At 43.9% G+C, this 23,480-nt stretch overlaps 1 protein-coding gene across 1 annotated transcript in view; it reads right to left on the reverse strand.

Annotated features, from left to right (window-relative positions):
- The window catches only part of LOC135551895 (collagen alpha-2(VIII) chain-like), a 155,018-nt gene that overhangs the window by 42,218 nt on the left and 89,320 nt on the right, over positions 1-23,480 (reverse strand). Inside the window, exon 2 of the mRNA XM_064983171.1 lies at positions 8,983-9,173. Within this exon, the coding sequence (XP_064839243.1) occupies positions 8,983-9,139 (157 nt within the window). The 5' untranslated portion in view covers positions 9,140-9,173. The remainder of the gene's footprint in view (positions 1-8,982; positions 9,174-23,480) is intronic.

The raw sequence follows: 23,480 nt of genomic DNA on the forward strand, positions 1-23,480 counted from the left end.
TAATGTTAGGCAGTAACTCCGTATGGTAATGTTAGACAGTAACTCCGTATGGTAATGTTAGGCAGTAACTCTGTATGGTAATGTTAGGCAGTAACTCCGTATGGTAATGTTAGGCAGTAACTCCGTATGGTAAGGTTTAGGCATTAACTCCGTATGGTAATGTTAGGCAGTAACTCTGTATGGTAATGTTAGACAGTAACTCCGTATGGTAAGGTTAGGCAGTAACTCTGTATGGTAATGTTAGGCAGTAACTCCGTATGTTAAGGGTTAAGGGTTAGACAGTAACTCTGAATGGTAAGGTTAGGCAGTACCTCTGTATGGTAAGGTTAGGCAGTACCTCTGTATGGTAAGGTTAGGCAGTAACTCTGAATGGTAAGGTTAGGCAGTAACTCTGAATGGTAAGGTTAGGCAGTAACTCTGAATGGTAAGGTTAGGCAGTAACTCTGAATGGTAAGGTTAGGCAGTAACTCTGAATGTTAAGGTTAGGCAGTAACTCCGTATGGTAAGGTTAGGCATTAACTCTGAATGTTAAGGTTAGGCAGTAACTCTGAATGTTAAGGTTAGGCAGTAACTCTGAATGGTAAGGTTAGGCAGTAACTCTGAATGGTAAGGTTAGGCAGTAACTCTGAATGGTAAGGTTAGGCAGTAACTCCGTATGGTAAGGTTAGGCAGTAACTCTGAATGGTAAGGTTAGGCAGTAACTCTGTATGGTAATGTTAGGCAGTAACTCCGTATGGTAAGGTTAGGCAGTAACTCTGAATGGTAAGGTTAGGCAGTAACTCTGAATGGTAAGGTTAGGCAGTAACTCTGAATGGTAAGGTTAGGCAGTAACTCCGTATGGTAAGGTTAGGCAGTAACTCTGAATGGTAAGGTTAGGCAGTAACTCCGTATGGTAAGGTTAGGCAGTAACTCCGTATGGTAAGGTTAGGCAGTAACTCCGTATGTTAAGGGTTAAGGGTTAGACAGTATCTCTGAATGTTAAGGGTTAAGGGTTAGACAGTAACTCCGTATGGTAAGGTTAGGCAGTAACTCCGTATGGTAAGGGTTAGGCATTAACTCCGTATGTTAAGTGTTAAGGGTTAGACAGTAACTCTGAATGTTAAGGGTTAAGGGTTAGACAGTAACTCTGAATGTTAAGGGTTAAGGGTTAGACAGTAACTCCGTATGGTAAGGTTAGGCAGTAACTCCGTATGGTAAGGTTTAAGGGTTAGACAGTAACTCTGAATGTTAAGTGTTAAGGGTTAGACAGTAACTCTGAATGGTAAGGTTAGGCAGTAACTCCGTATGGTAAGGTTAGGCAGTAACTCCGTATGTTAAGGGTTAAGGGTTAGACAGTAACTCTGAATGTTAAGGGTTAAGAGTTAGACAGTAACTCCGTATGGTAAGGTTAGGCAGTAACTCCGTATGGTAAGGTTAGGCAGTAACTCCGTATGTTAAGGGTTAAGGGTTAGACAGTAACTCCGTATGTTAAGGGTTAAGGGTTAGACAGTAACTCTGAATGTTAAGGGTTAAGGGTTAGGCAGTAACTCCGTATAGTAAGGTTAGGCAGTAACTCCGTATGGTAAGGGTTAAAGGTTAGACAGTAACTCCGTATGGTAAGGTTAGGCAGTAACTCCGTATGTTAAGGGTTAAGGGTTAGACAGTAACTCTGAATGTTAAGGGTTAAGGGTTAGACAGTAACTCCGTATGGTAAGGTTAGGCAGTAACTCCGTATGGTAAGGTTAGGCAGTAACTCCGTATGTTAAGGGTTAAGGGTTAGACAGTAACTCTGAATGTTAAGGGTTAAGGGTTGGGATAGACTTATTTAAAAACACACTCAAAAAACTTTCTTTGCTGGATTTCAAACTTGCAACCTTTGTAATTAGATGCAAGTGTTTACGCCATCTGCCATCCCCGTCCACAATGCTTTAGCAATACCAACACCGACTTGAAGGTAACACTGTTGCCCCTAGTGGCAGGTTTCCACATAATCTCCCGACGACCTCAGACATGGATGGATGTCGAATACTGACTTGTATTACGTGTGACCTGGCTGGAGATGCTGTGTCTCACTAACGCAGCACTCTCACTAACGCATTACATAGCAACAGAGAGAGCGAGAGCGAAAGAGAGAGGCATATGCAGGAACATCTCCTCTTCTCCATCTCCCTCTCACACACACATACACAAACACAGTGCCTGACTGTCTTAGTCTACGTGAAAATCACTGGTAACAGCAACCAGATGGTGGGAGGAACAAGGGCTACCAGATCTTTCACACATACTCACACACACCAACACACACACAAACATAGCACAGAGCCTAGCGGAGCCCAGAGGAGCTCAGTAAACAGTGGCAATCAGAACCCCATCAGACCTATTGAAGACCTGCCAAGTCCTACTAGACCCAGAGAGAGCAAGGAGCCACAGTCTCTGAGCATTTTTACTGCCCACGAAGGACAAATAAAGCAAAGGCATTACAACACAAATATATGTGTCTGGCCTGTCTCAATCTGGGATGACCTCCACATCAAATACACAACCTGGACGGAGTTGAGGGAGAAATAGATGTATGGATGTTTTATACTGTTTCTTCTCTGTGTGGGATGTTTTTTTTAAGGGGGGCTGAACTTGCAGCTGTGCGCCGAATTGATGATTACTTCCCACTGGGCACATACTGGTTGAATCAACGTTGTTTCCACGTCATTTCAATGAAATTACATTGAACCAACGTGGAATAGACTTTGAATTGACGTCTGTGTCCAGTGGGTTGAGTTCTGCCAGATGTGGGCAGGATTGAAATAAACCCAAGGAAAACTGTTACAGTTCTAATCATTCTGTGACATGATTTTGTCCTATAATCTCGCAAATCTCAGTTTAAGATGAAACTGACTTCATGGCCAAAATTATCCTATTTACAATTTGCAGTCCATTTTGTTGCACTATAATATCTGTTTTTGACTCATATCAATGCCACATAGGTCGCTTTCAAAACAAGATGTTGCTTTTTTAGGGGCAGTCGCTCTTTAATGTCTGTTTCTGATTATATTTTGTCCTGCCTGTACTTTGTACTGTTGAAACAATGTTTGGATATTTTACTGTATATACTGTAGATCATGAGGTACTACTGGCCATCTGTGTGAGGCAGCGAAGTGCTACTAGCAACCTCAATTGGGATTGAAATACAAGAAAATGGATTTGGATGGATCAATAGCTAAGGTTATAATATGTTAGTAAAGACTGCTATAACAAAGCAGGATAACTATATTGGGAGTGTATATTGAGCTGAACTGAGTGAGACAACTCTATCTGAACTAACAATTTGTAAGAAATTAGGGAAAACCATCATTGCTTTGCTTACATTTACAGTTTACATCCTACACATGCTAACCATTGTAATCACATGCTAACCATTGTAATCACATGCTAACCATTGTAATCACATGCTAACCATTGTAATCACATGCTAACCATTGTAATCATATGCTAACCATTGTACGTGTTGAACTTTTACCCTCTCTGTCTACAATGAAAGATATGGGGAGCGTTGGCTTCTTTCTTTTATCTAACTTATCTCTCTGTTTTCCTAGAAGAGAGGCACATTGTCACCCTCACTTTCACTGTCAGGGAACATAAAGTTCTCTATGGCTCTGTCATCATCAACATTTCCCTATTTCTAACCATCCAATTTCCATTCACAGACCAACTTCTCCCTCTCCTCTCCTTCCACTTTCTTCTCTCCATCCCCTCCTCTAGTGCCTCCTCTCCACTTTTCCCATGCTCCTCCTCTTTTCCAATGTTCCTCCTCTTTTCCCATGCTCCTCCTCTTTTCCCATGTTCCTCCTCTTTTCCCATGCTCCTCCTCTTTTCCCATGCTCCTCCTCTTTTCCCATGTTCCTCCTCTTTTCCCATGCTCCTCCTCTTTTCCCATGTTCCTCCTCTTTTCCCATGTTCCTCCTCTTTTCCCATGTTCCTCCTCTTTTCCCATGTTCCTCCTCTTTTCCCATGTTCCTCTTTTCCCATGCGCCTCTTCTTTTCCCATGTTTCTCCTCTTTTCCTATGCTCCTCTTTTCCAATGTGCCTCCTCTTTTCCCATGTTCCTCCTCTTTTCCCATGTTCCTCCTCTTTTCCCATGCTCCTCCTCTTTTCCCATGTTCCTCCTCTTTTCCCATGCTCCTCCTCTTTTCCCATATTCCTCCTCTTTTCCCATGCTCCTCCTCTTTTCCCATGCTCCTCCTCTTTTCCCATGCTCCTCCTCTTTCCCCATGCTCCTCCTCTTTTCCCATGCTCCTCCTCTTTTCCCATGCTCCTCCTATTTTCCCGTGTTCCTCCTCTTTTCCTATGCTCCTCTTTTCCCATGTTCCTCCTCTTTTCCCATGTTCCTCCTCTTTTCCCATGCTCCTCCTCTTTTCCCATTCCTCCTCTTTTCCCATGCTCCTCCTCTTTTCCCATGCTCCTCTGCTTTTTTCCCATGTGCCTTCTTTCTCTTTTCCCATGCTCCTCCTCTTTTCCCATGCTCCTCCTATTTTCCCGTGTTCCTCCTCTTTTCCTATGCTCCTCCTCTTTTCCCATGTTCCTCCTCTTTTCCCATGTTCCTCCTCTTTTCCCATGTTCCTCCTCTTTTCCCATGCTCCTCCTCTTTTCCCATGTTCCTCCTCTTTTCCCATGTTCCTCCTCTTTTCCCATGTTCCTCCTCTTTTCCCATGCTCCTCCTCTTTTCCCATGTTCCTCCTCTTTTCCCATGCTCCTCCTCTTTTCCCATGTTCCTCCTCTCTTTACCATGCTCCTCCTTTTTTCCTATGTTCCTCCTCTTTTCCCATCTTTTCCAATGCTCTCCTTTTCCTCTCTTTTCCCATGTTCCTCCTCTTTTCCCATGTTCCTCCTCTTTTCCCATGTTCCTCCTCTTTTCCCATGTTCCTCCTCTTTTTCCATGCTCCTGCTTTTTTCCCATGTGCCTCCTCTTTTCCCATGCGCCTCCTCTTTTCCCATGTTCCTCCTCTTTTCCCATGCTCCTGCTTTTTTCCTATGCTCCTCCTCTTTTCCCATGCTCCTCTTCTTTTCCCATGTTCCTCATTTTTTCCCATGTTCCTCATTTTTTCCCATGCTCCTCCTCTTTTCCCGTGTTCCTCCTCTTTTCCCATGCTCCTCCTCTTTTCCCATGTCCCTCCTCTTTTCCCATGTTCCTCTTTTCCCATGTTCCTCCTCTTTTCCCATGCTCCTCCTCTTTTCCCATGTTCCTCCTCTTTTCCCATGCTCCTCCTCTTTTCCCATGCTCCTCTTCTTTTCCCATGTTCCTCCTCTTTTCTTATGCTCCTCTTTTCCCATGTTCATCCTCTTTTCCCATGTTCCTCCTCTTTTCCCATGCTCCTCCTCTTTTCCCGTGTTCCTCCTCTTTTCCCATGCTCCTCCTCTTTTCCCATGTTCCTCCTCTTTTTCCATGCTACTGCTTTTTTCCCATGCGCCTCCTCTTTTCCCATGTTCCTCATTTTTCCCGCCTCCATGTTCCTCCATCTTTTCCCATGCGCCTCCTCTTTTACCATGCTCCTGCTTTTTTCCCATGTTCCTCCTCTTTTATGTTCCTCCTCTTTTCCTCCTCTTTTACCATGCTCCTGCTTTTTTCCCATGTTCCTCCTCTTTTACCATGTTCCTCCTCCATTTTCCCATGCGCCTCCTCTTTTACCATGCTCCACTGCTGCTTTTTCCCATGCGCCTCCTCTTTTCCCATGTTCCTCCTCTTTTACCATGCTCCTGCTTTTTCCCATGTTCCTCCTCTTTTACCATGCTCCTCTTTTCCTCATCTTTTTTTCCTCTTTTCCCATGTTCCTCCTCTTTTCCCATGTTCCTCCTCTTTTACCATGCTCCTCCTCTTTTCCCATGTTCCTCCTCTTTTCCCATGTTCCTCCTCTTTTTCCATAATCCTCTTCTTTTCCCACACTCCTCCTCTTTTCCCATGTTCCTCCTCTTTTACCATGTTCCTCCTCTTTTCCCACACTCCTCCTCTTTTCCCATGTTCCTCCTCTTTTACCATGTTCCTCCTCTTTTCCCATGTTCCTCCTCTTTTTCCATGCTCCTCCTCTTTTCCCATGCTCCTCCTCTTTTCCCATGTTCCTCCTCTTTTACCATGCTCCTCCTCTTTTCCCATGTTCCTCCTCTTTTCCCATGTTCCTCCTCTTTTTCCATAATCCTCTTCTTTTCCCACGCTCCTCCTCTTTTCCCATGTTCCTCCTCTTTTCCCATGTTCCTCCTCTTTTTCCATAATCCTCTTCTTTTCCCACACTCCTCCTCTTTTCCCATGTTCCTCCTCTTTTACCATGCTCCTCCTCTTTTCCCATGTTCCTCCTCTTTTCCCATGTTCCTCCTCTTTTTCCATGCTCCTCTTCTTTTCCCATGCTCCTCCTCTTTTCCCACGCTCCTCATCTTTTCCCTTCTCATTTCTTTTATTGTCTCATCTCTCTGCTGTACATTTAGTCTATTTTTCTGACCCTGAGCTTCCGAAAACCAGTCAACACAGAAGCTGCGAGGCACATCTTAGCATTCATATGCATTCAATCATGGCTGTGGCTTATACAGGCAGAGGCTTCTATGTAAGGTTAAAGCTATAGGTTAATCCTTAAGAGTTAATCCTCTCCCATATGTCAATCTAAATAACACAACAAAAGAATCCCAGCTGAGATATCAGCTTGGGCTGCGTCTCAATCCATCATGTCCGCCTATGTCGGCCTTTCGCATCTGCAGTAGAAGGCGGCCGAGCTACTGCGGTGTTTGTCAGATCTTCTCACGAAAACCTCTATAGCATCCGAACGGTTTGGCCAAAAAACTATGCTGAACCAAAAATATTAAAGCAACATGCAACAATGTCCAAGAGTTACAGTTCATATAAGGAAATCAGTCAATTGAAATACATTCATTAGGCCCTAATCTATGGATTTCACATCACATGATTTCAACATGATATGCATCTGTTGGTCACTGATACCTTAAAAATATGCAGGAAGGTGGATAAAAAAACAGTCAGTGTCTGGTGTGACGTCACGCAGCGCGACACATCTTCACATAGAGTTGATCAGGCTGTTGATTGTGGCCTATGGAATCTCGTCACACTCCTCTTGATTGTTTGTGTGAAGTTGCTGGATATTGGTGGGAATGTTAACACACTGTCCTGCACGGCGATCCAGAGCATCCCAAACATGCTCAATGGGTGACATCTCTGGTGAGTATGCAGGCTGTAGAAGAACTGGGACATTTTCAGCATCCAGGAATTGTGTACAGATCCTTGCGACATGGGGCCGTGCATTATCATGCTGAAATATGAGGTTATGGCAGCGGGATCTCGTCAGGATCAGGATCTCGTCACGGTGTCTCTGTGCATTCAAATTGCAATCAATAAAATGCAATTGTGTTTGTTGACATCAGAAAACAGCTCGCCCACAAGCCGCCTTCTGCCGTCTGCCCGGTACAGTTGAAACCAGATTTCATCCTTGAAGAGCAAACTTCTCCAGCATGCCAGTGGCCATTGAAGCTGATCATTTGCCCACTGAAGTTGTTACGATGCCGAACTGCAGTGAGGTCAAGACCTAGGTGAGGACTATGAGCACGCGGATCAGCTTCCGTGTGACGGTTTCTAACAGTTTGTGCAGAAATTCTTTGATTGTGCAAACCCACATTTTCATCAGCTTTCCAGGTGGCTGGTCTCAGACAATTCCGCAGGTGAAGAATCCGAATGTGGAGGTCTGGTTGAGCATACTGCCAAATTCGCAAAAATTATATTGGAGGCAGTTTATGGAAGAGAAATTAACATTTAATTCTCGGGCAACAGTTCTGATGGACATTCCTTCAGTCAGCATGCCAATTGCATGCTCCCTCAAATCTTAAGACATCTGTAGCATTGTGTTGTGTGACAAAACTGAGCAGCGGCCTTTTATTGTCCCCAGCACAAGGTGCACATGTTTAATGATCATGCTGTTTAATCAGCTTCATGATATGCCACATCTGTCAGGTGGATGGATTATCTAGGCAAAGGAGAACCCTGTTGGCTCAAATGCATTAAGGACGAAAGAAATTCCACAAATTAACAAGACACACCTGTTAATTGAAATGCATTCCAGGTGACTACCTTATGAAGCTGATTGAGAGAATGCCAAGAGTGTGCAAAGCTGTCATGAAAGCAAAGGGTGCCTACTTTGAATAATCTCAAATATAAAATATGTTTAACACTTTTTTGCAAACTACAGGATTTCATATGTGTTATTTCCTAGTTGTGATACCTACACTATCATTCCACAACGTAGAAAATAGTAAAAATAAAGAAAAACCATTGAATGAATAGGTGTGTTCAAAATTGACTGGTACTGTACATATACATATATATATATATATATATATATATATAAAGAAAAGGGTATATATATTTGCTGAGCTTTCTTATATATTTCATATATCTCCTAAATATAGGACAGACACTTCAAAACCTTATTTCTTAGATACATTTTTGGGGGAATTTATGAATGTGTTATTCATCAACAGGCTATAGTAATAAAGGCCAAATTCAATATTTGATCATATATTTCTTTAGATTGTCTTTTTTTATATACATAAAGGGGTCCTAAAATTAGCTAAATGATCCATAGTATGATCATCTTAAAACATTTCCATATGTTAGCATCTGTTCACTCTGCATACCTTTAACACTGGATGACATACTTCACACACAAACATGCACACACACGCACACACACACATACACACATGCACAAACACACACACACACACACACATTTGTTTCACTATTCTCATGGGGACCAAACAATTGATTCCCGCTCAAAATGTATTTTCCCTAACCCCTAACCCTAACCCTAAACCTAACCCCTAAGCCTAAAATAGCCTTTTCCCCTGTGGGGACCGGCGAAATATCCCCAATTATCCGAATTGTCCTTGTTTAGATAGTAAAACCAAAAAGACACACACACATACATTACACACACACTTACAAACACACATACTCACCGAGGTACTGTCCCTTGCCCTCTCGGAAGGGGGGTCCCACGGGGCCCTTCATCATGGGCTGCATGTACTTCATCTGGGGCATGGGGGGGTAGCCTCCCCCAAAGACACGGCCTCCCAGCAGCAGAAGCACACAGACAGGAGCCAACAGCATGGTCATTAGGCTCCCAGGCTCCAGGCTCAGCCACTAACAACTGGAATGGAGAGAATGAGAAAAAGGACAGTTGGAGAGATGAATTAATGATTATGGTGATTGGAGAGAGAGTTGTTGCCCATGCCAATAAAGCAACTTAAATTGACATTGAATTGAGAGAGAGTTTTGGTGATTCTGGAAAACAAAATAATATTCTCTTGACTGACAAAAAACAACTTGATACAGCGATGAAGCAGGATAATATTCACATCTCTGCTTATCGGAATCCATGCCAGTGGGTCGTTCTAGATAGGTCCCATTAAAACTCTACTGCCAGTGGGTCGTTCTAGATAGGTCGCATTAGAACTCGACTGCCAGTGGGTAGTTCTAGATAGGTTGCATTAGAACTCTACTGCCAGTGGGTCGTTCTAGATAGGTCGCATTAGAACTCTACTGCCAGTGGGTCGTTCTAGATAGGTCGCTTTAGAACTCTACTGCCAGTGGGTCGGTCTAGGTAGGTCGCATTAGAACTCTACTGCCAGTGGGTCGGTCTAGGTAGGTCTAGATAGGCATTAGAACTCTACTGCCAGTGGGTCGGTCAGGTAGGGGAACTCTCAAGGTAGGTCGATTAATATTAGAACTCTACTGCCAGTGGGTCGGTCTGATTAGTATTAGAACTCTACTGCCAGTGGATCGGTCTAGGTAGATAGCATTAGAACTCTACTGCCAGTGGGTCGGTCTAATTAGTAGTAGAACTCTAATGCCAGTGGGTCAGTCTGATTAGTAGCAGAACTCTACCGCCAGTGGGTCGGTTTATTAGTAGTACAACTCTACTGCCCAGTGGGTAGTGGTCTGATTAATAGTAGACTGCCAGTGGGTTGGTCTAGAACTCTACTGCCAGTGGGTTGGTCTGATTAATATTAGAACTCTACTGCCAGTGGGTTGGTCTGATTAGTAGTAGAACTCTACTGCCAGTGGGTTGGTCTGATTAATATTAGAACTCTACTGCCAGTGGGTTGCTCTAATTCTATTAGAACTCTACTACCAGTGGGTTGGTCTGATTAATATTAGAACTCTACTGCCAGTGGGTTGGTCTGATTAGTAGTAGAACTCTACTGCCAGTGGGTCGGTCTAATTAGTAATTGAACTCTACTGCCAGTGGGTTGGTCTGATTAATATTAGAACTCTACTGCCAGTGGGGTGGTCTGATTAGTAGTTGAACTCTACTGCCAGTGGGTCAGCCTGATTAATATTATAACTCTACTGCCAGTGGGATTAATATTAGTGCCAGTGGGTCGGTCTAGATTAGTATTTAGAACTCTAGCTCTACTATAACTCTACTGCCAGTGGGGGTCGATAGGTTGCATTAGAACTCTACTGCCAGTGGGTCGGTAGCATTAGAACTCTACTGCCAGTGGGTCGTTCTAGATAGAACTCTACTGCCAGTGGGTTGCATTAGAACTCTACTGCCAGTGGGTCGGTTAGTAGCATTAGAACTCTACTGCCAGTGGGTCGTTAGGTCTAGAACTTGCCAGTGGGTCGTTCTAGATAGGTCCCATTAGAACTCTACTGCCAGTGGGGTCTAGATAGGTCATTAGAATCTACTGCCAGTGGGTCGGTCTAGATAGGTCCCATTAGAACTCTACTGCCAGTGGGTCGGGTTGCATTAGAACTCTACTGCCAGTGGGTCGGTCAATTAGGTAGCATTAGAACTCTACTGCCAGTGGGTCGGTCTAATTGTATTAGAACTCTACTGCCAGTGGGTGGTCTGAATTAGTGGGTCGGTTATTAGTAGTAGAACTCTACTGCCAGTGGGTTGGTCTGATTAGTAGTAGAACTCTACTGCCAGTGGGTTGGTCTGATTATAGTAGAACTCTACTGCCAGTGGGTTGGTCTGATTAATATTAGTCTGCCATTATTAATAGTAGAACTCTACTGCCAGTGGGGTGGTCTGATGGTCTGATTAGTAGTAGAACTCTACTGCAAGTGGGTTCGTCTAATTAGTAATAGAACTCTACTGCCAGTGGGTTGGTCTGATTAATATTAGAACTCTACTGCCAGTGGGGTGGTCTGATTAGTAGTAGAACTCTACTGCCAGTGGGGTGGTCTGATTAATATTAGAACTCTACTGCCAGTGGGGTGGTCTGATTAATATTAGAACTCTACTACCAGTGGGTTGGTCTGATTAATATTAGAACTCTACTGCCAGTGGGTTTGTCTGATTAATATTTGAACTCTACTACCAGTGGGTTGGTCTGATTAATATTAGAACTCTACTGCCGGTGGGGTGGTCTGATTAGTAGTAGAACTCTACTGCCAGTGGTTGGTCTGATTAATATTAGAACTTTACTGCCAGTGGGTCAGCCTGATTAATATTAGAACTCTACTGCCAGTGGGTTGGTCTGAATAGTAGTAGAACTCTACTGCCAGTGGGTCGGTCTGATTAATATTAGAACTCTACTGCCAGTGGGGTGGTCTGATTAATATTAGAACTTTACTGCCAGTGGGTCAGCCTGATTAATATTAGAACTCTACTGCCAGTGGGTTGGTCTGAATAGTAGTAGAACTCTACTGCCAGTGGGTCGGTCTAATTAGTAATATAGCTCTACTGCCAGTGGGTCGGTCTAGGTAGGTAGCATTAGAACTCTACTGCCAGTGGGTCGGTCTAATTAGTAGTAGAACTCTACTGCCAGTGGGTTGGTCTGATTAGTAGTAGAGCTCTACTGCCAGTGGGGGTCGGTCTAGGTAGGTAGCATTAGAACTCTACTGACAGTGGGTCGGTCTAGGTAGGTAGCACTAGAACTCTACTGCCAGTGGGTCAGTCTAATTAGTAGTAGAACTCTACTGCCAGTGGGTTGGTCTGATTAGTAGTAGAACTCTACTGCCAGTGGGTTGGTCTGATTAGTAGTAGAACTCTACAACCAGTTGGTTGGTCTGATTAGTAGTAGAACTCTACTGCCAGTGGGTCAGCCTGATTAATATTAGAACTCTACTACCAGTGGGTTGGTCTGATTAATATTAGAACTCTACTACCAGTGGGTTGGTCTGATTAATATTAGAACTCTACTACCAGTGGGTTGGTCTGATTAGTAGTAGAACTCTACTGCCAGTGGGTTGGTCTGATTAATATTAGAACTCTACTGCCAGTGGGTTGGTCTGATTAATATTAGAACTCTACCGCCAGTGGGTTGGTCTGATTAATATTAGAACTCTACTGCCAGTGGGTTGGTCTGATTAATATTAGAACTCTACTACCAGTGGGTTGGTCTGATTAGTAGTAGAACTCTACTGCCAGTGGGTTGGTCTGATTAATATTAGAACTCCACCGCCAGTGGGTTGGTCTGATTAATATTAGAACTCTACTGCCAGTGGGTTGGTCTGATTAATATTAGAACTCTACTGCCAGTGGGTTGGTCTGATTAATATTAGAACTCTACTACCAGTGGGTTGGTCTGATTAATATTAGAACTCTACTGCCAGTGGGTTGGTCTGATTAATATTAGAACTCTACTGCCAGTGGGTTGGTCTGATTAATATTAGAACTCTACTGCCAGTGGGGTGGTCTGATTAGTAGTGGAACTCTACTGCCAGTGGTTGGTCTGATTAATATTAGAACTCTACTGCCAGTGGTTGGTCTGATTAATATTAGAACTCTACTACCAGTGGGTCAGCCTGATTAATAGTATAACTCTACTGCCAGTGGGCCGGTCTGATAAATATTAGAATTCTACTGCCAGTGGGTTGGTCTGGTTAGTAGTAGAACTCTACTGCCAGTGGGTTGGTCTGATTAATATTAGAACTCTACCGCCAGTGGGTTGGTCTGATTAGTAGTAGAACTCTACTGCCAGTGGGTTGGTCTGATTAATATTAGAACTCTCCTGCCAGTTCGTTGGTCTGATTAATAATAGAACTCTACTGCCAGTGGGTTGGTCTGATTGGCATTAGAACTCTACTGCCAGTGGGTTGGTCTGATTGGCATTACAACTCTACTGCCAGTGGGTCGGCTTAGGTAGCATTAGAACTCTACTGCCAGTGTTCAATGTTCAACAACCTAAGTTGAGTGCCATGAGGACAGCCAAGGATGTAATTCAAATCCATGTGTATCATCCATCCGCGTGTGTTTGTGTTTGTGTGTTTGTGTGTGTACTGTATGTGTCCTTTCATGTGTTTACTGGATATGTGTGTGTGCTGTACATTTTTAAGTGTGTTTTTGGACCCACCCAGGTGCCATGATGGCCGTGTCAGGTCTGGGTCTGCGCTAACGTGTTCCTGGCTTAATGTTTGTTTTACCTGTTAGAGCTCCTCTGGGCCTGTTTGCTTTAATTTATCGTTTCATCCTCATGTTACCACCACCAAATATTTACAGAACCCTGATCAGGTGCAAGAGGGGAAACCACCACTGTGCGTGTGTGTGAGGGTGTGTGAGGGTGTGTGTGTGTGTGTGTGTGTGTGTGAGTGTGTGTGTGTGTGTGTGTGTGTGTGTGTGTGTGTGTGTGTGTGTGTGTGTGTGTGTGTGTGTGTGTGTGTGTGTGTGTGTGTGTGCGAAACATAAAGTGGATGCATCCAAGGGTGTGAAAATAGGACGATTTCCTCTCCTCCCTTTTCATCCTGTCATTTTTGTTTTGCGACTGTTGGTTTTCAGAAGCTCTCTAATGATTAGAATTGACATAAGTGGAAATCCCAACCCTGCCCGAGAATACCCTGATGTTTCTACACCTCCATATAGCAGGATTCAGAGAGACAGGGTCTACACCTCCATAATGCAGGAAGCAGAGAGACAGGGACTACACCTCCATATAGCAGGAAGCAGAGAGACAGGGTCTCCACCTCCATAAAGCAGGAAGCAGAGAGACAGGGTCTACACCTCCATAAAGCAGGAAGCAGAGAGACAGGGACTACACCTCCATATAGCAGGAAGCAGAGAGACAGGGTCTCCACCTCCATAAAGCAGGAAGCAGAGAGACAGGGACTACACCTCCATAAAGCAGGAAGCAGAGAGACAGGGACTACACCATAAAGCAGGAAGCAGAGAGACAGGGACTACACCTCCATAAAGTAGGAGGCAGAGAGACAGGGACTACGCCTCCATAAAGCAGGAGGCAGAGAGACAGGGACTACGCCTCCATAAAGCAGGAGGCAGAGAGACAGGGACTACACCTCCTTAAAGCAGGAGGCAGAGAGACAGGGACTACGCCTCCATAAAGCAGGAGGCAGAGAGACAGGGACTACACCTCCTTAAAGCAGGAGGCAGAGAGACATGGACTACGCCTCCATAAAGCAGGAAGCACAGAGACAGAGACAAATAATAATGTCCTCCACAAAATGACCTGCCCTTTTGAGTAGCCTACACTCTCCATCTACCGACAGTTGGACCTGTAATTTCACCTTCTTCCATGGCTGTTATCTACAAATGTATATGCAGACTGTGTTCTTAATTTACAATGATTATATCAAGATAACTTCCTATTAGCTAGCTAACCAGCTAATTACATGTAAGTAACTTAGTTAGCAGCTCAGTTGAGTTAGCCTTCAACAGTGTTCCCTAACTGGCAGCCTGCAGACCTAATTTGGCCCGCGGGTGATTTCATTTGGTCCCCTGAGTTTTGTGAGAAAACAAATAAATAAATAATAATATTTTTTGATATTTACATTTTCATTAAAAACACCAGGAAATCAGCACCAAGTCATTTTAATGTAAGACATCTCTTCCCAATTATTCCCACGCATAACAGAGAGACACGTGATCGTATACAAATGTAAGTAGGGCGTGAAATTATTAGGATTTAGTCAAACATTATATCTGTTTGGGCGGTCAATTTGCAGTCAACAAATTATTTGTAATTTGAATCTAGTCAATGATCCCTGGCCTAAAAAGTGGCTAGCTAGCTAATAATACATAATTTTACTTACTTGAATAAGTTCTTCCACTGCCTCTGTTTTTTGGTCCCTTAAAAAACTAAATAAGGGTCTATCTTCACAATATTTTAGATGGTAGCAAAGCACAGCCATAAGACATGTGGACGAATGGAGACAAGGAAAAAAAGTGTGTTTGCCACCAATTAACAGCGTAATCCACTTTCAATTTCAATAAATATAAATTGCGGACTGTAGACCACACTCGATAACTTGAAAACTAGCACTTGAAACTAGCATAGGCAACAACAACTTCCCAGATGGAAAACAATGACGAACATAGCACACAGCAGCCCTTCTATTGGCGTTTGTTGAGAGGGTTCAACCTCTTGAAACTAGGGGGCACTATTTTTATGTTTGGAAAAATAACGTTCCCAAAGTAAACGGCCTATTTCTCAGCCCCAGAATCTAGAATATGCATATAATTGTCAGATTAGGATAAAAAACACTCTAAAGTTTCCAAAACTGTCAAAATATTGTCTGAGTAGAACAGAACTGATATTGCAGGCGAAAACCTGAGGAAAGTGGCTTCTATTTTGAAAGCTCCATGTTCCATAGCCTGCCTTCGCTCCATTTAAAGGGTTATCAACCAGATTCCTTTTCCTATCGCTTCCTCAAGGTGTCAACAGTCTTTAGACATAGTTTCAGGCTTTTATTTTGAAAAATGAGCGAGAAGGATAACATCGCGTCAGTGGATAGCTGGGTGTTCGCATGAGTTTTGCTTGCGCAACAGAGCTTAGGCAGCCATTGTGTCTCCCTCTCCTACTGAAAAAGGGACAGTGCCGGTTGATATATTATCGATTATATATTTCAAAAACAACCCGAGGATTGATTATAAAAAACGTTTGACATGTTTCTGTGGACATTCCGGATACTATTTGGAATTTTCGTCTGCAATGTCGTGACCGCTCGAGCCTGTGGATTTCTGAATATAACGCACCAAACATATGGAGGTATTTTGGATTTAAAAATAATCTTTATGGAACAAAAGGAACATTTATTGTGTAACTGGGAGTCTCGTGAGTGCAACCATCCGAAGATCATCAAAGGTAAGCGATTCATTTTATTGCTTTTCTGATTTTCGTGACCAAGCTACTTTGATGCTAGGTGTTCATAATGCTTTGTCTAGTGATCGATAAACTCACACAAACGCTTGGATTGCTGTCGCTGTAAAGCATATTTTCAAGATTTGACATGACAGGTGGATTAACAACAAGCTAAGATGTGTTTTGCTATATTGCACTTGTGATTTCATGAATATAATTTTTTGGGGTAATTTTATTTGAATTTGGTGCTCTGCCATTCAGCGGTTGTTGATGAGCTAGGTTTAATTAATCCGTGCGTCAAGAAGTTTAATTAAAATGTTACAACAAATTCAAATCTTGCCACTGGGAGTCAGTGGACCATTCAAACCGTTTTTGCAGTTCAAAATTCTGCAGACCTCCAAGGGAGGCGTGACAATGACTTGTTTTTGGAGGTATGGCAACCCAAGACTATGTTTCCACATACAGCAGGGCTCCTCTCTGGGCACTCTGAGAAATGAGCTGCCCTTATTCTCTGGTAGTTCGCTGGCTCACCTCCCCTCTCCTTCCAATCTTTTATCTATCCCTTGTTCCATATGCTCCCTTCATCACTGCACTTCTCTGGCTATCCTCCGCTCTTTCATTTCACACATCCCTCATCCTCTCTTCCATCTTTATTGTTCTCTCTGGTATTCTGAAGGAGGGCTTTTGACTTCACAGTGATGCTCGCACTGCGACCATCAGGCGGTTTGAAGCCCGAAGTTTGGTGGTTGGACTTGGGTTACTGTGCTGTAGTGTTTTATTTAAATTATTTCTGGAGGACTATAACTTTGTCTAGTAGTAGTAGGAGCCCACACTGCCACATACTTCAAGTCGTTCTCGTTAAGCCTTGGACACTAAACTGTTTTGATAGAGTTTGGCCAAAGCCATTTTAAGGGCGTTTTAGCCATCAAGGGTGCTGCTTACCTACTTATTAAATCGCATCAAATAACATATTGGTTCTTATTCTGCAAAACTCTGTATTTTGATCTGTATAGTTTTTGAAACCCAGCATTTTGGTTCTAAGCACTAGGTTCTAAGGAAGTGTCTGTGCTAAGTACTTCAAATGGTGTTCGCTCCATCACCGCGTGTGGTAAGTTCATATCTGGTTCTGTTTAGTAGCTCCACTCTTTTCCTGTGGTTGTTTGGTGCTAGTGAGCAAATCGTTTGGTGGTTGATGTCTGATTCTACAGCCAGGTTAGGCTGGGTTTTTCAAAGCCTTCACCAAGCTCTTGTAATTAGTCATGTCTGGTGTGTGTGTGCGTGTGTGTGTGTGTCGTGTGCGTGTCGAATCCCGCTGAAAAAGACTGACTTCCTCTCACTACTCATACTGTTTGGATCTAGAGCCCAATCCAGGAAAAACATGATCACCAGAGAGACAGAGAGAGACAGAGAGACATAGAGAGAGAGACAGAGAGACAGAGAGAGAGAGAGAACAGTGGTAGCCCAGTGGTTGGTTCTTGGCTGGCTAAGGGTGTGTTGTTTTGTGGTGAGAGTAATGCAGACGAGTGTTACTGTGCCCAGCGTCCTGCAGGCGTCTGAACATTCACACACACACACACACACACACACACACACACACACACACACACACACACACACACACACACACACACACACACACACACACACACACTGGTCTGCTGCTCCACAACCGCCACACAATCTGTTTATCAAATGTTTTTCTTGAAAAGCTCTGCAGACAAAGTCCTGTGTGGCTGGTGTGTCCCAGTCTGCTGCCGGCCTGGGGAACACACACACTCAGTCTTGAACACACACACACATTAGCCCCAAAAACTTGTTGATGCAAACATTTGAATATCTAACGACTCTACACTCGTAGAAAAAAAGGGTTCCAAAAAGGTTCTTCGTCTGTCACCATAGGAGAACCCTTCTTTGTTCCATGTAGAACCCTTTTGGGTTCCATGTAGAACCCATCAATGGTAAAATATGGATTTTTTTTCTATTTCTTGGTAGAATATGGCTGGTGTTGACTTCCTGAAAAGTTTGTTTTACTCCAATAGAATAACTGGTGAACACTACCACTCTTCAACCACTACGACATCACAATGCTGGAGATCATGACCAAACCTCAACCACAACCACATGGCATAACTGGAGAGCTTCACCATACCTTAACCACAACCACATGTGTACAACCAGATCTCAACTTCAACCACATTACAGCAGAACTGTCCACTATTGGCAAACTTCAACCTAGAGCATAACCATATTAACTTATAGACCACAACCACAAAGCAATACCCAATGTCTCACCTCAGCAATTGAAGCACCCTACTTCAGTAAGGCCCTAGTGAATCTGCTCTACTTCAGCTCAATACTGAAAGAAAGCACTTTTCCTAAGTACCTTACTTCCCATTGAAATACCTTACAATCCATTGGCACCTGGGCTCACTTGAAATTGGAAGACAGGTCAATGTAATGACTGCAGTGGAATTAATGGAATTATTCCATTCCAGCAATTACTATGAGCCCACTGTTACAATCTGAATGCTGACTCTTAACCGAGGATAGAAACATGACACGGACAGCTGAAAATAACTTTCCTATGCCACTCTCTCAGCCAATTAGTGGTAGTATAACTAAACATCAATCCAGTCTTAGAGGGAGTAGGCAAAGCAAAAACACACAGCCCACAAGGGCTAGGCTGAGTGACAGTGTTAATAGCTTTACAAGCCGCATGATTACAATGCAGTCCAATCGAGAGGGGCACTTGTAAACACCAAACAAACACTACACACACTCATATGAAGCGAATACAAACACACCCAGTCTTACAAACAGCTGTTGTTCAGTATGTAAGCCATTTTGACATGCCCTTTTGACACACAGACTGCTTATTGAGTATGATGTGCCTGTGTGTGCACGACAGAGTGTGTGTGTGTGTGTGTGTGTGTGTGTGTGTGTGTGTGTGTGTGTGTGTGTGTGTGTGTGTGTGTGTGTGTGTGTGTGTGTGTGTGTGTGTGTGTGTGTGTGTGTGTGTGTGTGTGTGTGTGTGTGTGTGTGTGTGTGTGTGTGTGTGTGTGTGTGTGCCTGTGTACCATTTGTACCACACTGGTGACTTAACACACTGTTCTTATTGAGACGCAGGGTTTGTGTGAGGAAGTTGAGCGTGTGGGTTTTTATTTGGAGAATCACCTTTTCACTATGAGGTAATCTCTCCGTCATCCTGAGTGGCAGTCAGGTCGTAACACCCTTCCGGTTTCAGCTAACTACATATTACTAAAGTTGCAGTCGCAGCTTGTGGTCTCTTTGAACACATTACTCACGGTTTGAACCACTGTTTGTATAAATAATCACTCGCTGATGACCGTCTAGCCCTGGGGGAAACAGTATGACCATTCACATGTGTGTGTTTGTGTGTGCTTGCATGTGTGACTGTGCGTGTGCATGTGCATGTGTCCACCCATTACTTTGCTTGTTTGTGCCTGTGAATGTGTGTGTATGCCCTTGAGTGTGTGTGTGTTTTGAGTGATAGTACTCCATGAGTGTGTGCGTATGTGTGCCTAAGTAAGTGTGTGTGTCTAATGCTTGATGTATGACACATTATCAGTCGTCGCACTAACAGTCGTTGAGTGGAAAGTCCAATGAAGGCTTCGCTAAATTAACTCCCTCTCCCTTTCTCCCTTTCTTTCCCTCTCTCCGAGTGTTACATAGGAAAACATTGGCCTCAGACGGTAACCACAAAAGAGGTCCTATATTCCTCACAGCTGGTTACACATTTAACAGAATGATTAGAAATAAATTATCCATTTAACGCTGTCGGGGACCTGCCGAGGCGTGATGCAAGTTGCTTACACTGTCCCGTTGAGTACTCTTACATTTTCCATCATCCTCTTTGCCTCTGGGCACTGCTGTGGTACCGTTGAGAGAAGTAGGCTAAGATGGATTGGTTGGGGTGTGACAGGTTATGGGGAGGGATGTATGAACCTCTTTAGACAGAGGGTGGTAATGATTATGACCACCATTTATGGACAACCCTCTCTCACTACCTCATGGGGGAAGTGGCAATTTTAGCATGTAAATAATTGGTGGGGCAAACTCCCCCCCAAAATGTGGGATGCATGCCAGCAAAGCCAATATACAACACAACACTAAACAATACATTAATTGCACTATAATTGTGACAAACAGTGCCCACAAACTGTTAGGGCCTACATAAAGCTGTCCCAACAGCAGAATTTTCTTTACAGCACCATGGAGTGAATACTTCCCAATGCTACACCTGGCTATCAGAGCCATGTCTGGCAGCAAAACTATTAATTGTGCCTAATTTACTGACTTTTAAACACAACTGATATGGCTGACTTGCTTAAACAAATGTGGTTTCTACTGACAATTGAGATGTACAAACTATGAAATAAGGGAACGATGAGCGGATAAGAGGCAATCCGTAATATTAATTAAAACGTTTAATGAGCAAGCTAAGACAGACATAGTCAATATAACTATTCGTTTATCACTTTTGAAATGTACAGGGACAGAATTCAGAAAATTGACCGTTCTTACAGTATTTTTCCTGTACACCAAGTCAGAACCGTAGGATAAATAAAGGGGGCATATAAGCAGAAAGGAAGGCTTTGACAAGGCTGTAGGCACCATCAAGTCAGAACAGTAGGCTAAGTTATGAGGGAGAAAGGGACCAAATTATTAGGATGAGGCACATGGGCTACAAACAGCTTACTACACAATATACACTTAGTTTTACTTTCTTGGCTACAGTATACATATCTTTTTACATTTAACTAGGAAAGTTAAGAACACATTCTTATTTACAATGACGGCCTATCCCGGCCAAACCCTGACTACACTGGGCCAATTGTGCGCCGCCCTATGGGACTCCCAATCACGGCCGGATGTGATGCAGCCTGGATTTGAACCAGGTACTGCAGTGACCCCTGCTGACGCTTAAAGTTAGTGAGGGAGGTATAAGTATCCAACAACAGTGATTTTTGCAATTCGTTCCAGTCATTGGCAGTAGAGAACTGGAAGGAAAGGCGGCCAAATTAGGTGTTGGCTTTGGGGATGACCAGTGAAATATACCTGCTGGAGCGCGTGCTACGGATAGGTGTTGCTATGGTGACCAGTGAGCTGAGATAAGGCGGAGCTATACCTAGCAAAGACTTATAGATGACCTGGAGCCAGTGGGTTTGGCAACGAATATGTAGAGGACCAGCCAACGAGAGTAAACAGGTCGCAGTGTTGGGTAGTATATGGGGCTTTGGTGACAAAATGGATGGCACTGTGATAGACTACATCCAGTTTGCCGAGTAGAGTGTCGGAGGATATTTTGTAAATGACATCGCTGAAGTCAAGGATGGGTAGGATAGTCAGTTGTACGAGGGTATGTTTGGCAGCATGAGTGAAGGATGCTTTGTTGCGAAATAGGAAGCAGATTCTAGATTTAACTTTGGATTGGAGATGCTTAATGTGAGTCTGAAAGGAGAGTTTACAGTCTAGCCAGACACCTAGGTATTTATAGTTGTCCACATACTTCAAGTGAGAACCGTCCAAAGTAGTGATGCTAGGCGGGCAGGTGCGGGCAGTGATCGGTTGAAGAGCACGCATTTCATTTTACGAGCATTTAAGAGCAGTTGGAGGCCACGGAAGGAGTGTTGTATGGCATTGAAGCTCGTTTGGAAGTTTGTTAACATAGTGTCCAAAGAAGGAACAGATGTATACAGAATGGTGTCGTCTGCGTAGAGGTGGATCAGATAATCACCAGCAGCATTCAAAGCAGTCATTAGAGAAACCAAGGCTGTTGAGTCTGCCGATAAGAATACGGTGATTGACAGAGTCGAAAGCCTTGGCCAGGTCGATGAAGAAGGCTGCGCAGTACTGTCTTGTATCGATGGTGGTTATGATATCGTTTAGGACCTTGAGCGTGGCTGAGGTGCACCCGTGACCAGCTCGGAAACCAGATTGCATAGCGGATAAAGTACGGTGGGATTCGAAATGGTCGGTGATCTGTTTGTTCACTTGGCTTTCAAAGACTTTAGAAAAGCAGGGCAGGGTGGATATAGGTCTGTAACAGTTTGGGTCTGGAGTATCTCCCACTTTGAAGAGGGGGATGACCGCAGCCACTTTCCTGTCTTTAGGAATCTCAGACGATACGAAAGAGAGGTTGAATGAACTAGTAATAGGGGTTGCAACAATGGAGGCGGATAATTTTAGGAATGGAGGGTTCAGATTCTGTAACCCAGCTAACTTGTAGTAATCCAGATTTTGCATTTCTTTCAGAACATCAGCTGTCTGGATTTGGGTGAAGGAGAAGCGGGGGGGCCCGGGCCAGTTGCTGCGGGGGTGCAGAACTGTTGGCCGGGGTTGGGTAGCCAGGTGGAATGCATGGCCAGCCGTAGAGAAATGCTTATTGCAATTCTTGATTATTGTGGATTCATCAGTGGTTTCCTTGTCTCAGTGCAGTGGGCAGCTCGGAGGAGGCACTCTTACTCTCCATGAACTTTTTGGAATTAGTGGAATTAGAACTTTTTGGATTTGTTCCAAAACTTTTTGGAATTAGTGCTGCAGGATGCAAATTTCTGTTTGAAAAAGCTAGCCTTAGCTTTCCTATCTGAGTGTGTGTTGGTTCCTGACTTCCCTGAAATGTTGCATATTATGGGGACTATTTGAAGCTAGGGCAATACGCCACAGGTTGTTTTTGTGCTGGTCAAGGGCAGTCAAGTCTGGAGTGAACCAAGGGCTATATCTGTTCTTAGTTCTACATTTTAGAGGTTAAAGATGGGGTGAGAGGAGGGGTGAGGTAAGAGGAGGGGTTGCGTTAGAGAGGGGTGAGAGGCGGGGTTGCGTTAGAGAGGGGTGAGAGGCGGGGTTGGGTTAGAGAGGGGTGAGAGGAGGGGTGAGGTTAGAGAGGGGGTGAGAGGAGGGGTGAAGAAAAGAGAGAGAACAGAGAGGAAGATGGTAGGAAAACTAGAAAGGAGAACAGAAAAAGTGTCAGAACAGAAAAAAGGGATCTTTATGCGGGGAGAGGGAAAAAGGGCAGGTAAGGGGGTTTTGAATTACTGATTACCCCACTGGAGCATAGTGAAGTCCTGCATGCTGTGTTCTGAGTGCTAAACCAGACATGCACACAGCAAGGTGTGTGTGTGTGTGTGTGTATGTGTGTGTGTGTGTGTGTGTGTGTGTGTGTGTGTGTGTGTGTGTGTGTGTGTGTGTGTGTGTGTGTGTGTGTGTGTGTGTGTGTGTGTGTGTGTGTGTAGCTTACTACATTTCCCTAAGAGTTAAAGTGGAGCTAACTGGCCACAAAGACTTTAATCCATATAATCTCACACATGTAAGAGTCTGTGTAGGGACCCCCAAGGAGGCCACCGTCAATCTCATTGCTCAGTCCAGAATGGGGACATTTAGGGGCCAAC

Source organism: Oncorhynchus masou, chromosome 13 (genome assembly GCF_036934945.1).
Source record: "Oncorhynchus masou masou isolate Uvic2021 chromosome 13, UVic_Omas_1.1, whole genome shotgun sequence".
Taxonomy (NCBI): domain Eukaryota; kingdom Metazoa; phylum Chordata; class Actinopteri; order Salmoniformes; family Salmonidae; genus Oncorhynchus; species Oncorhynchus masou.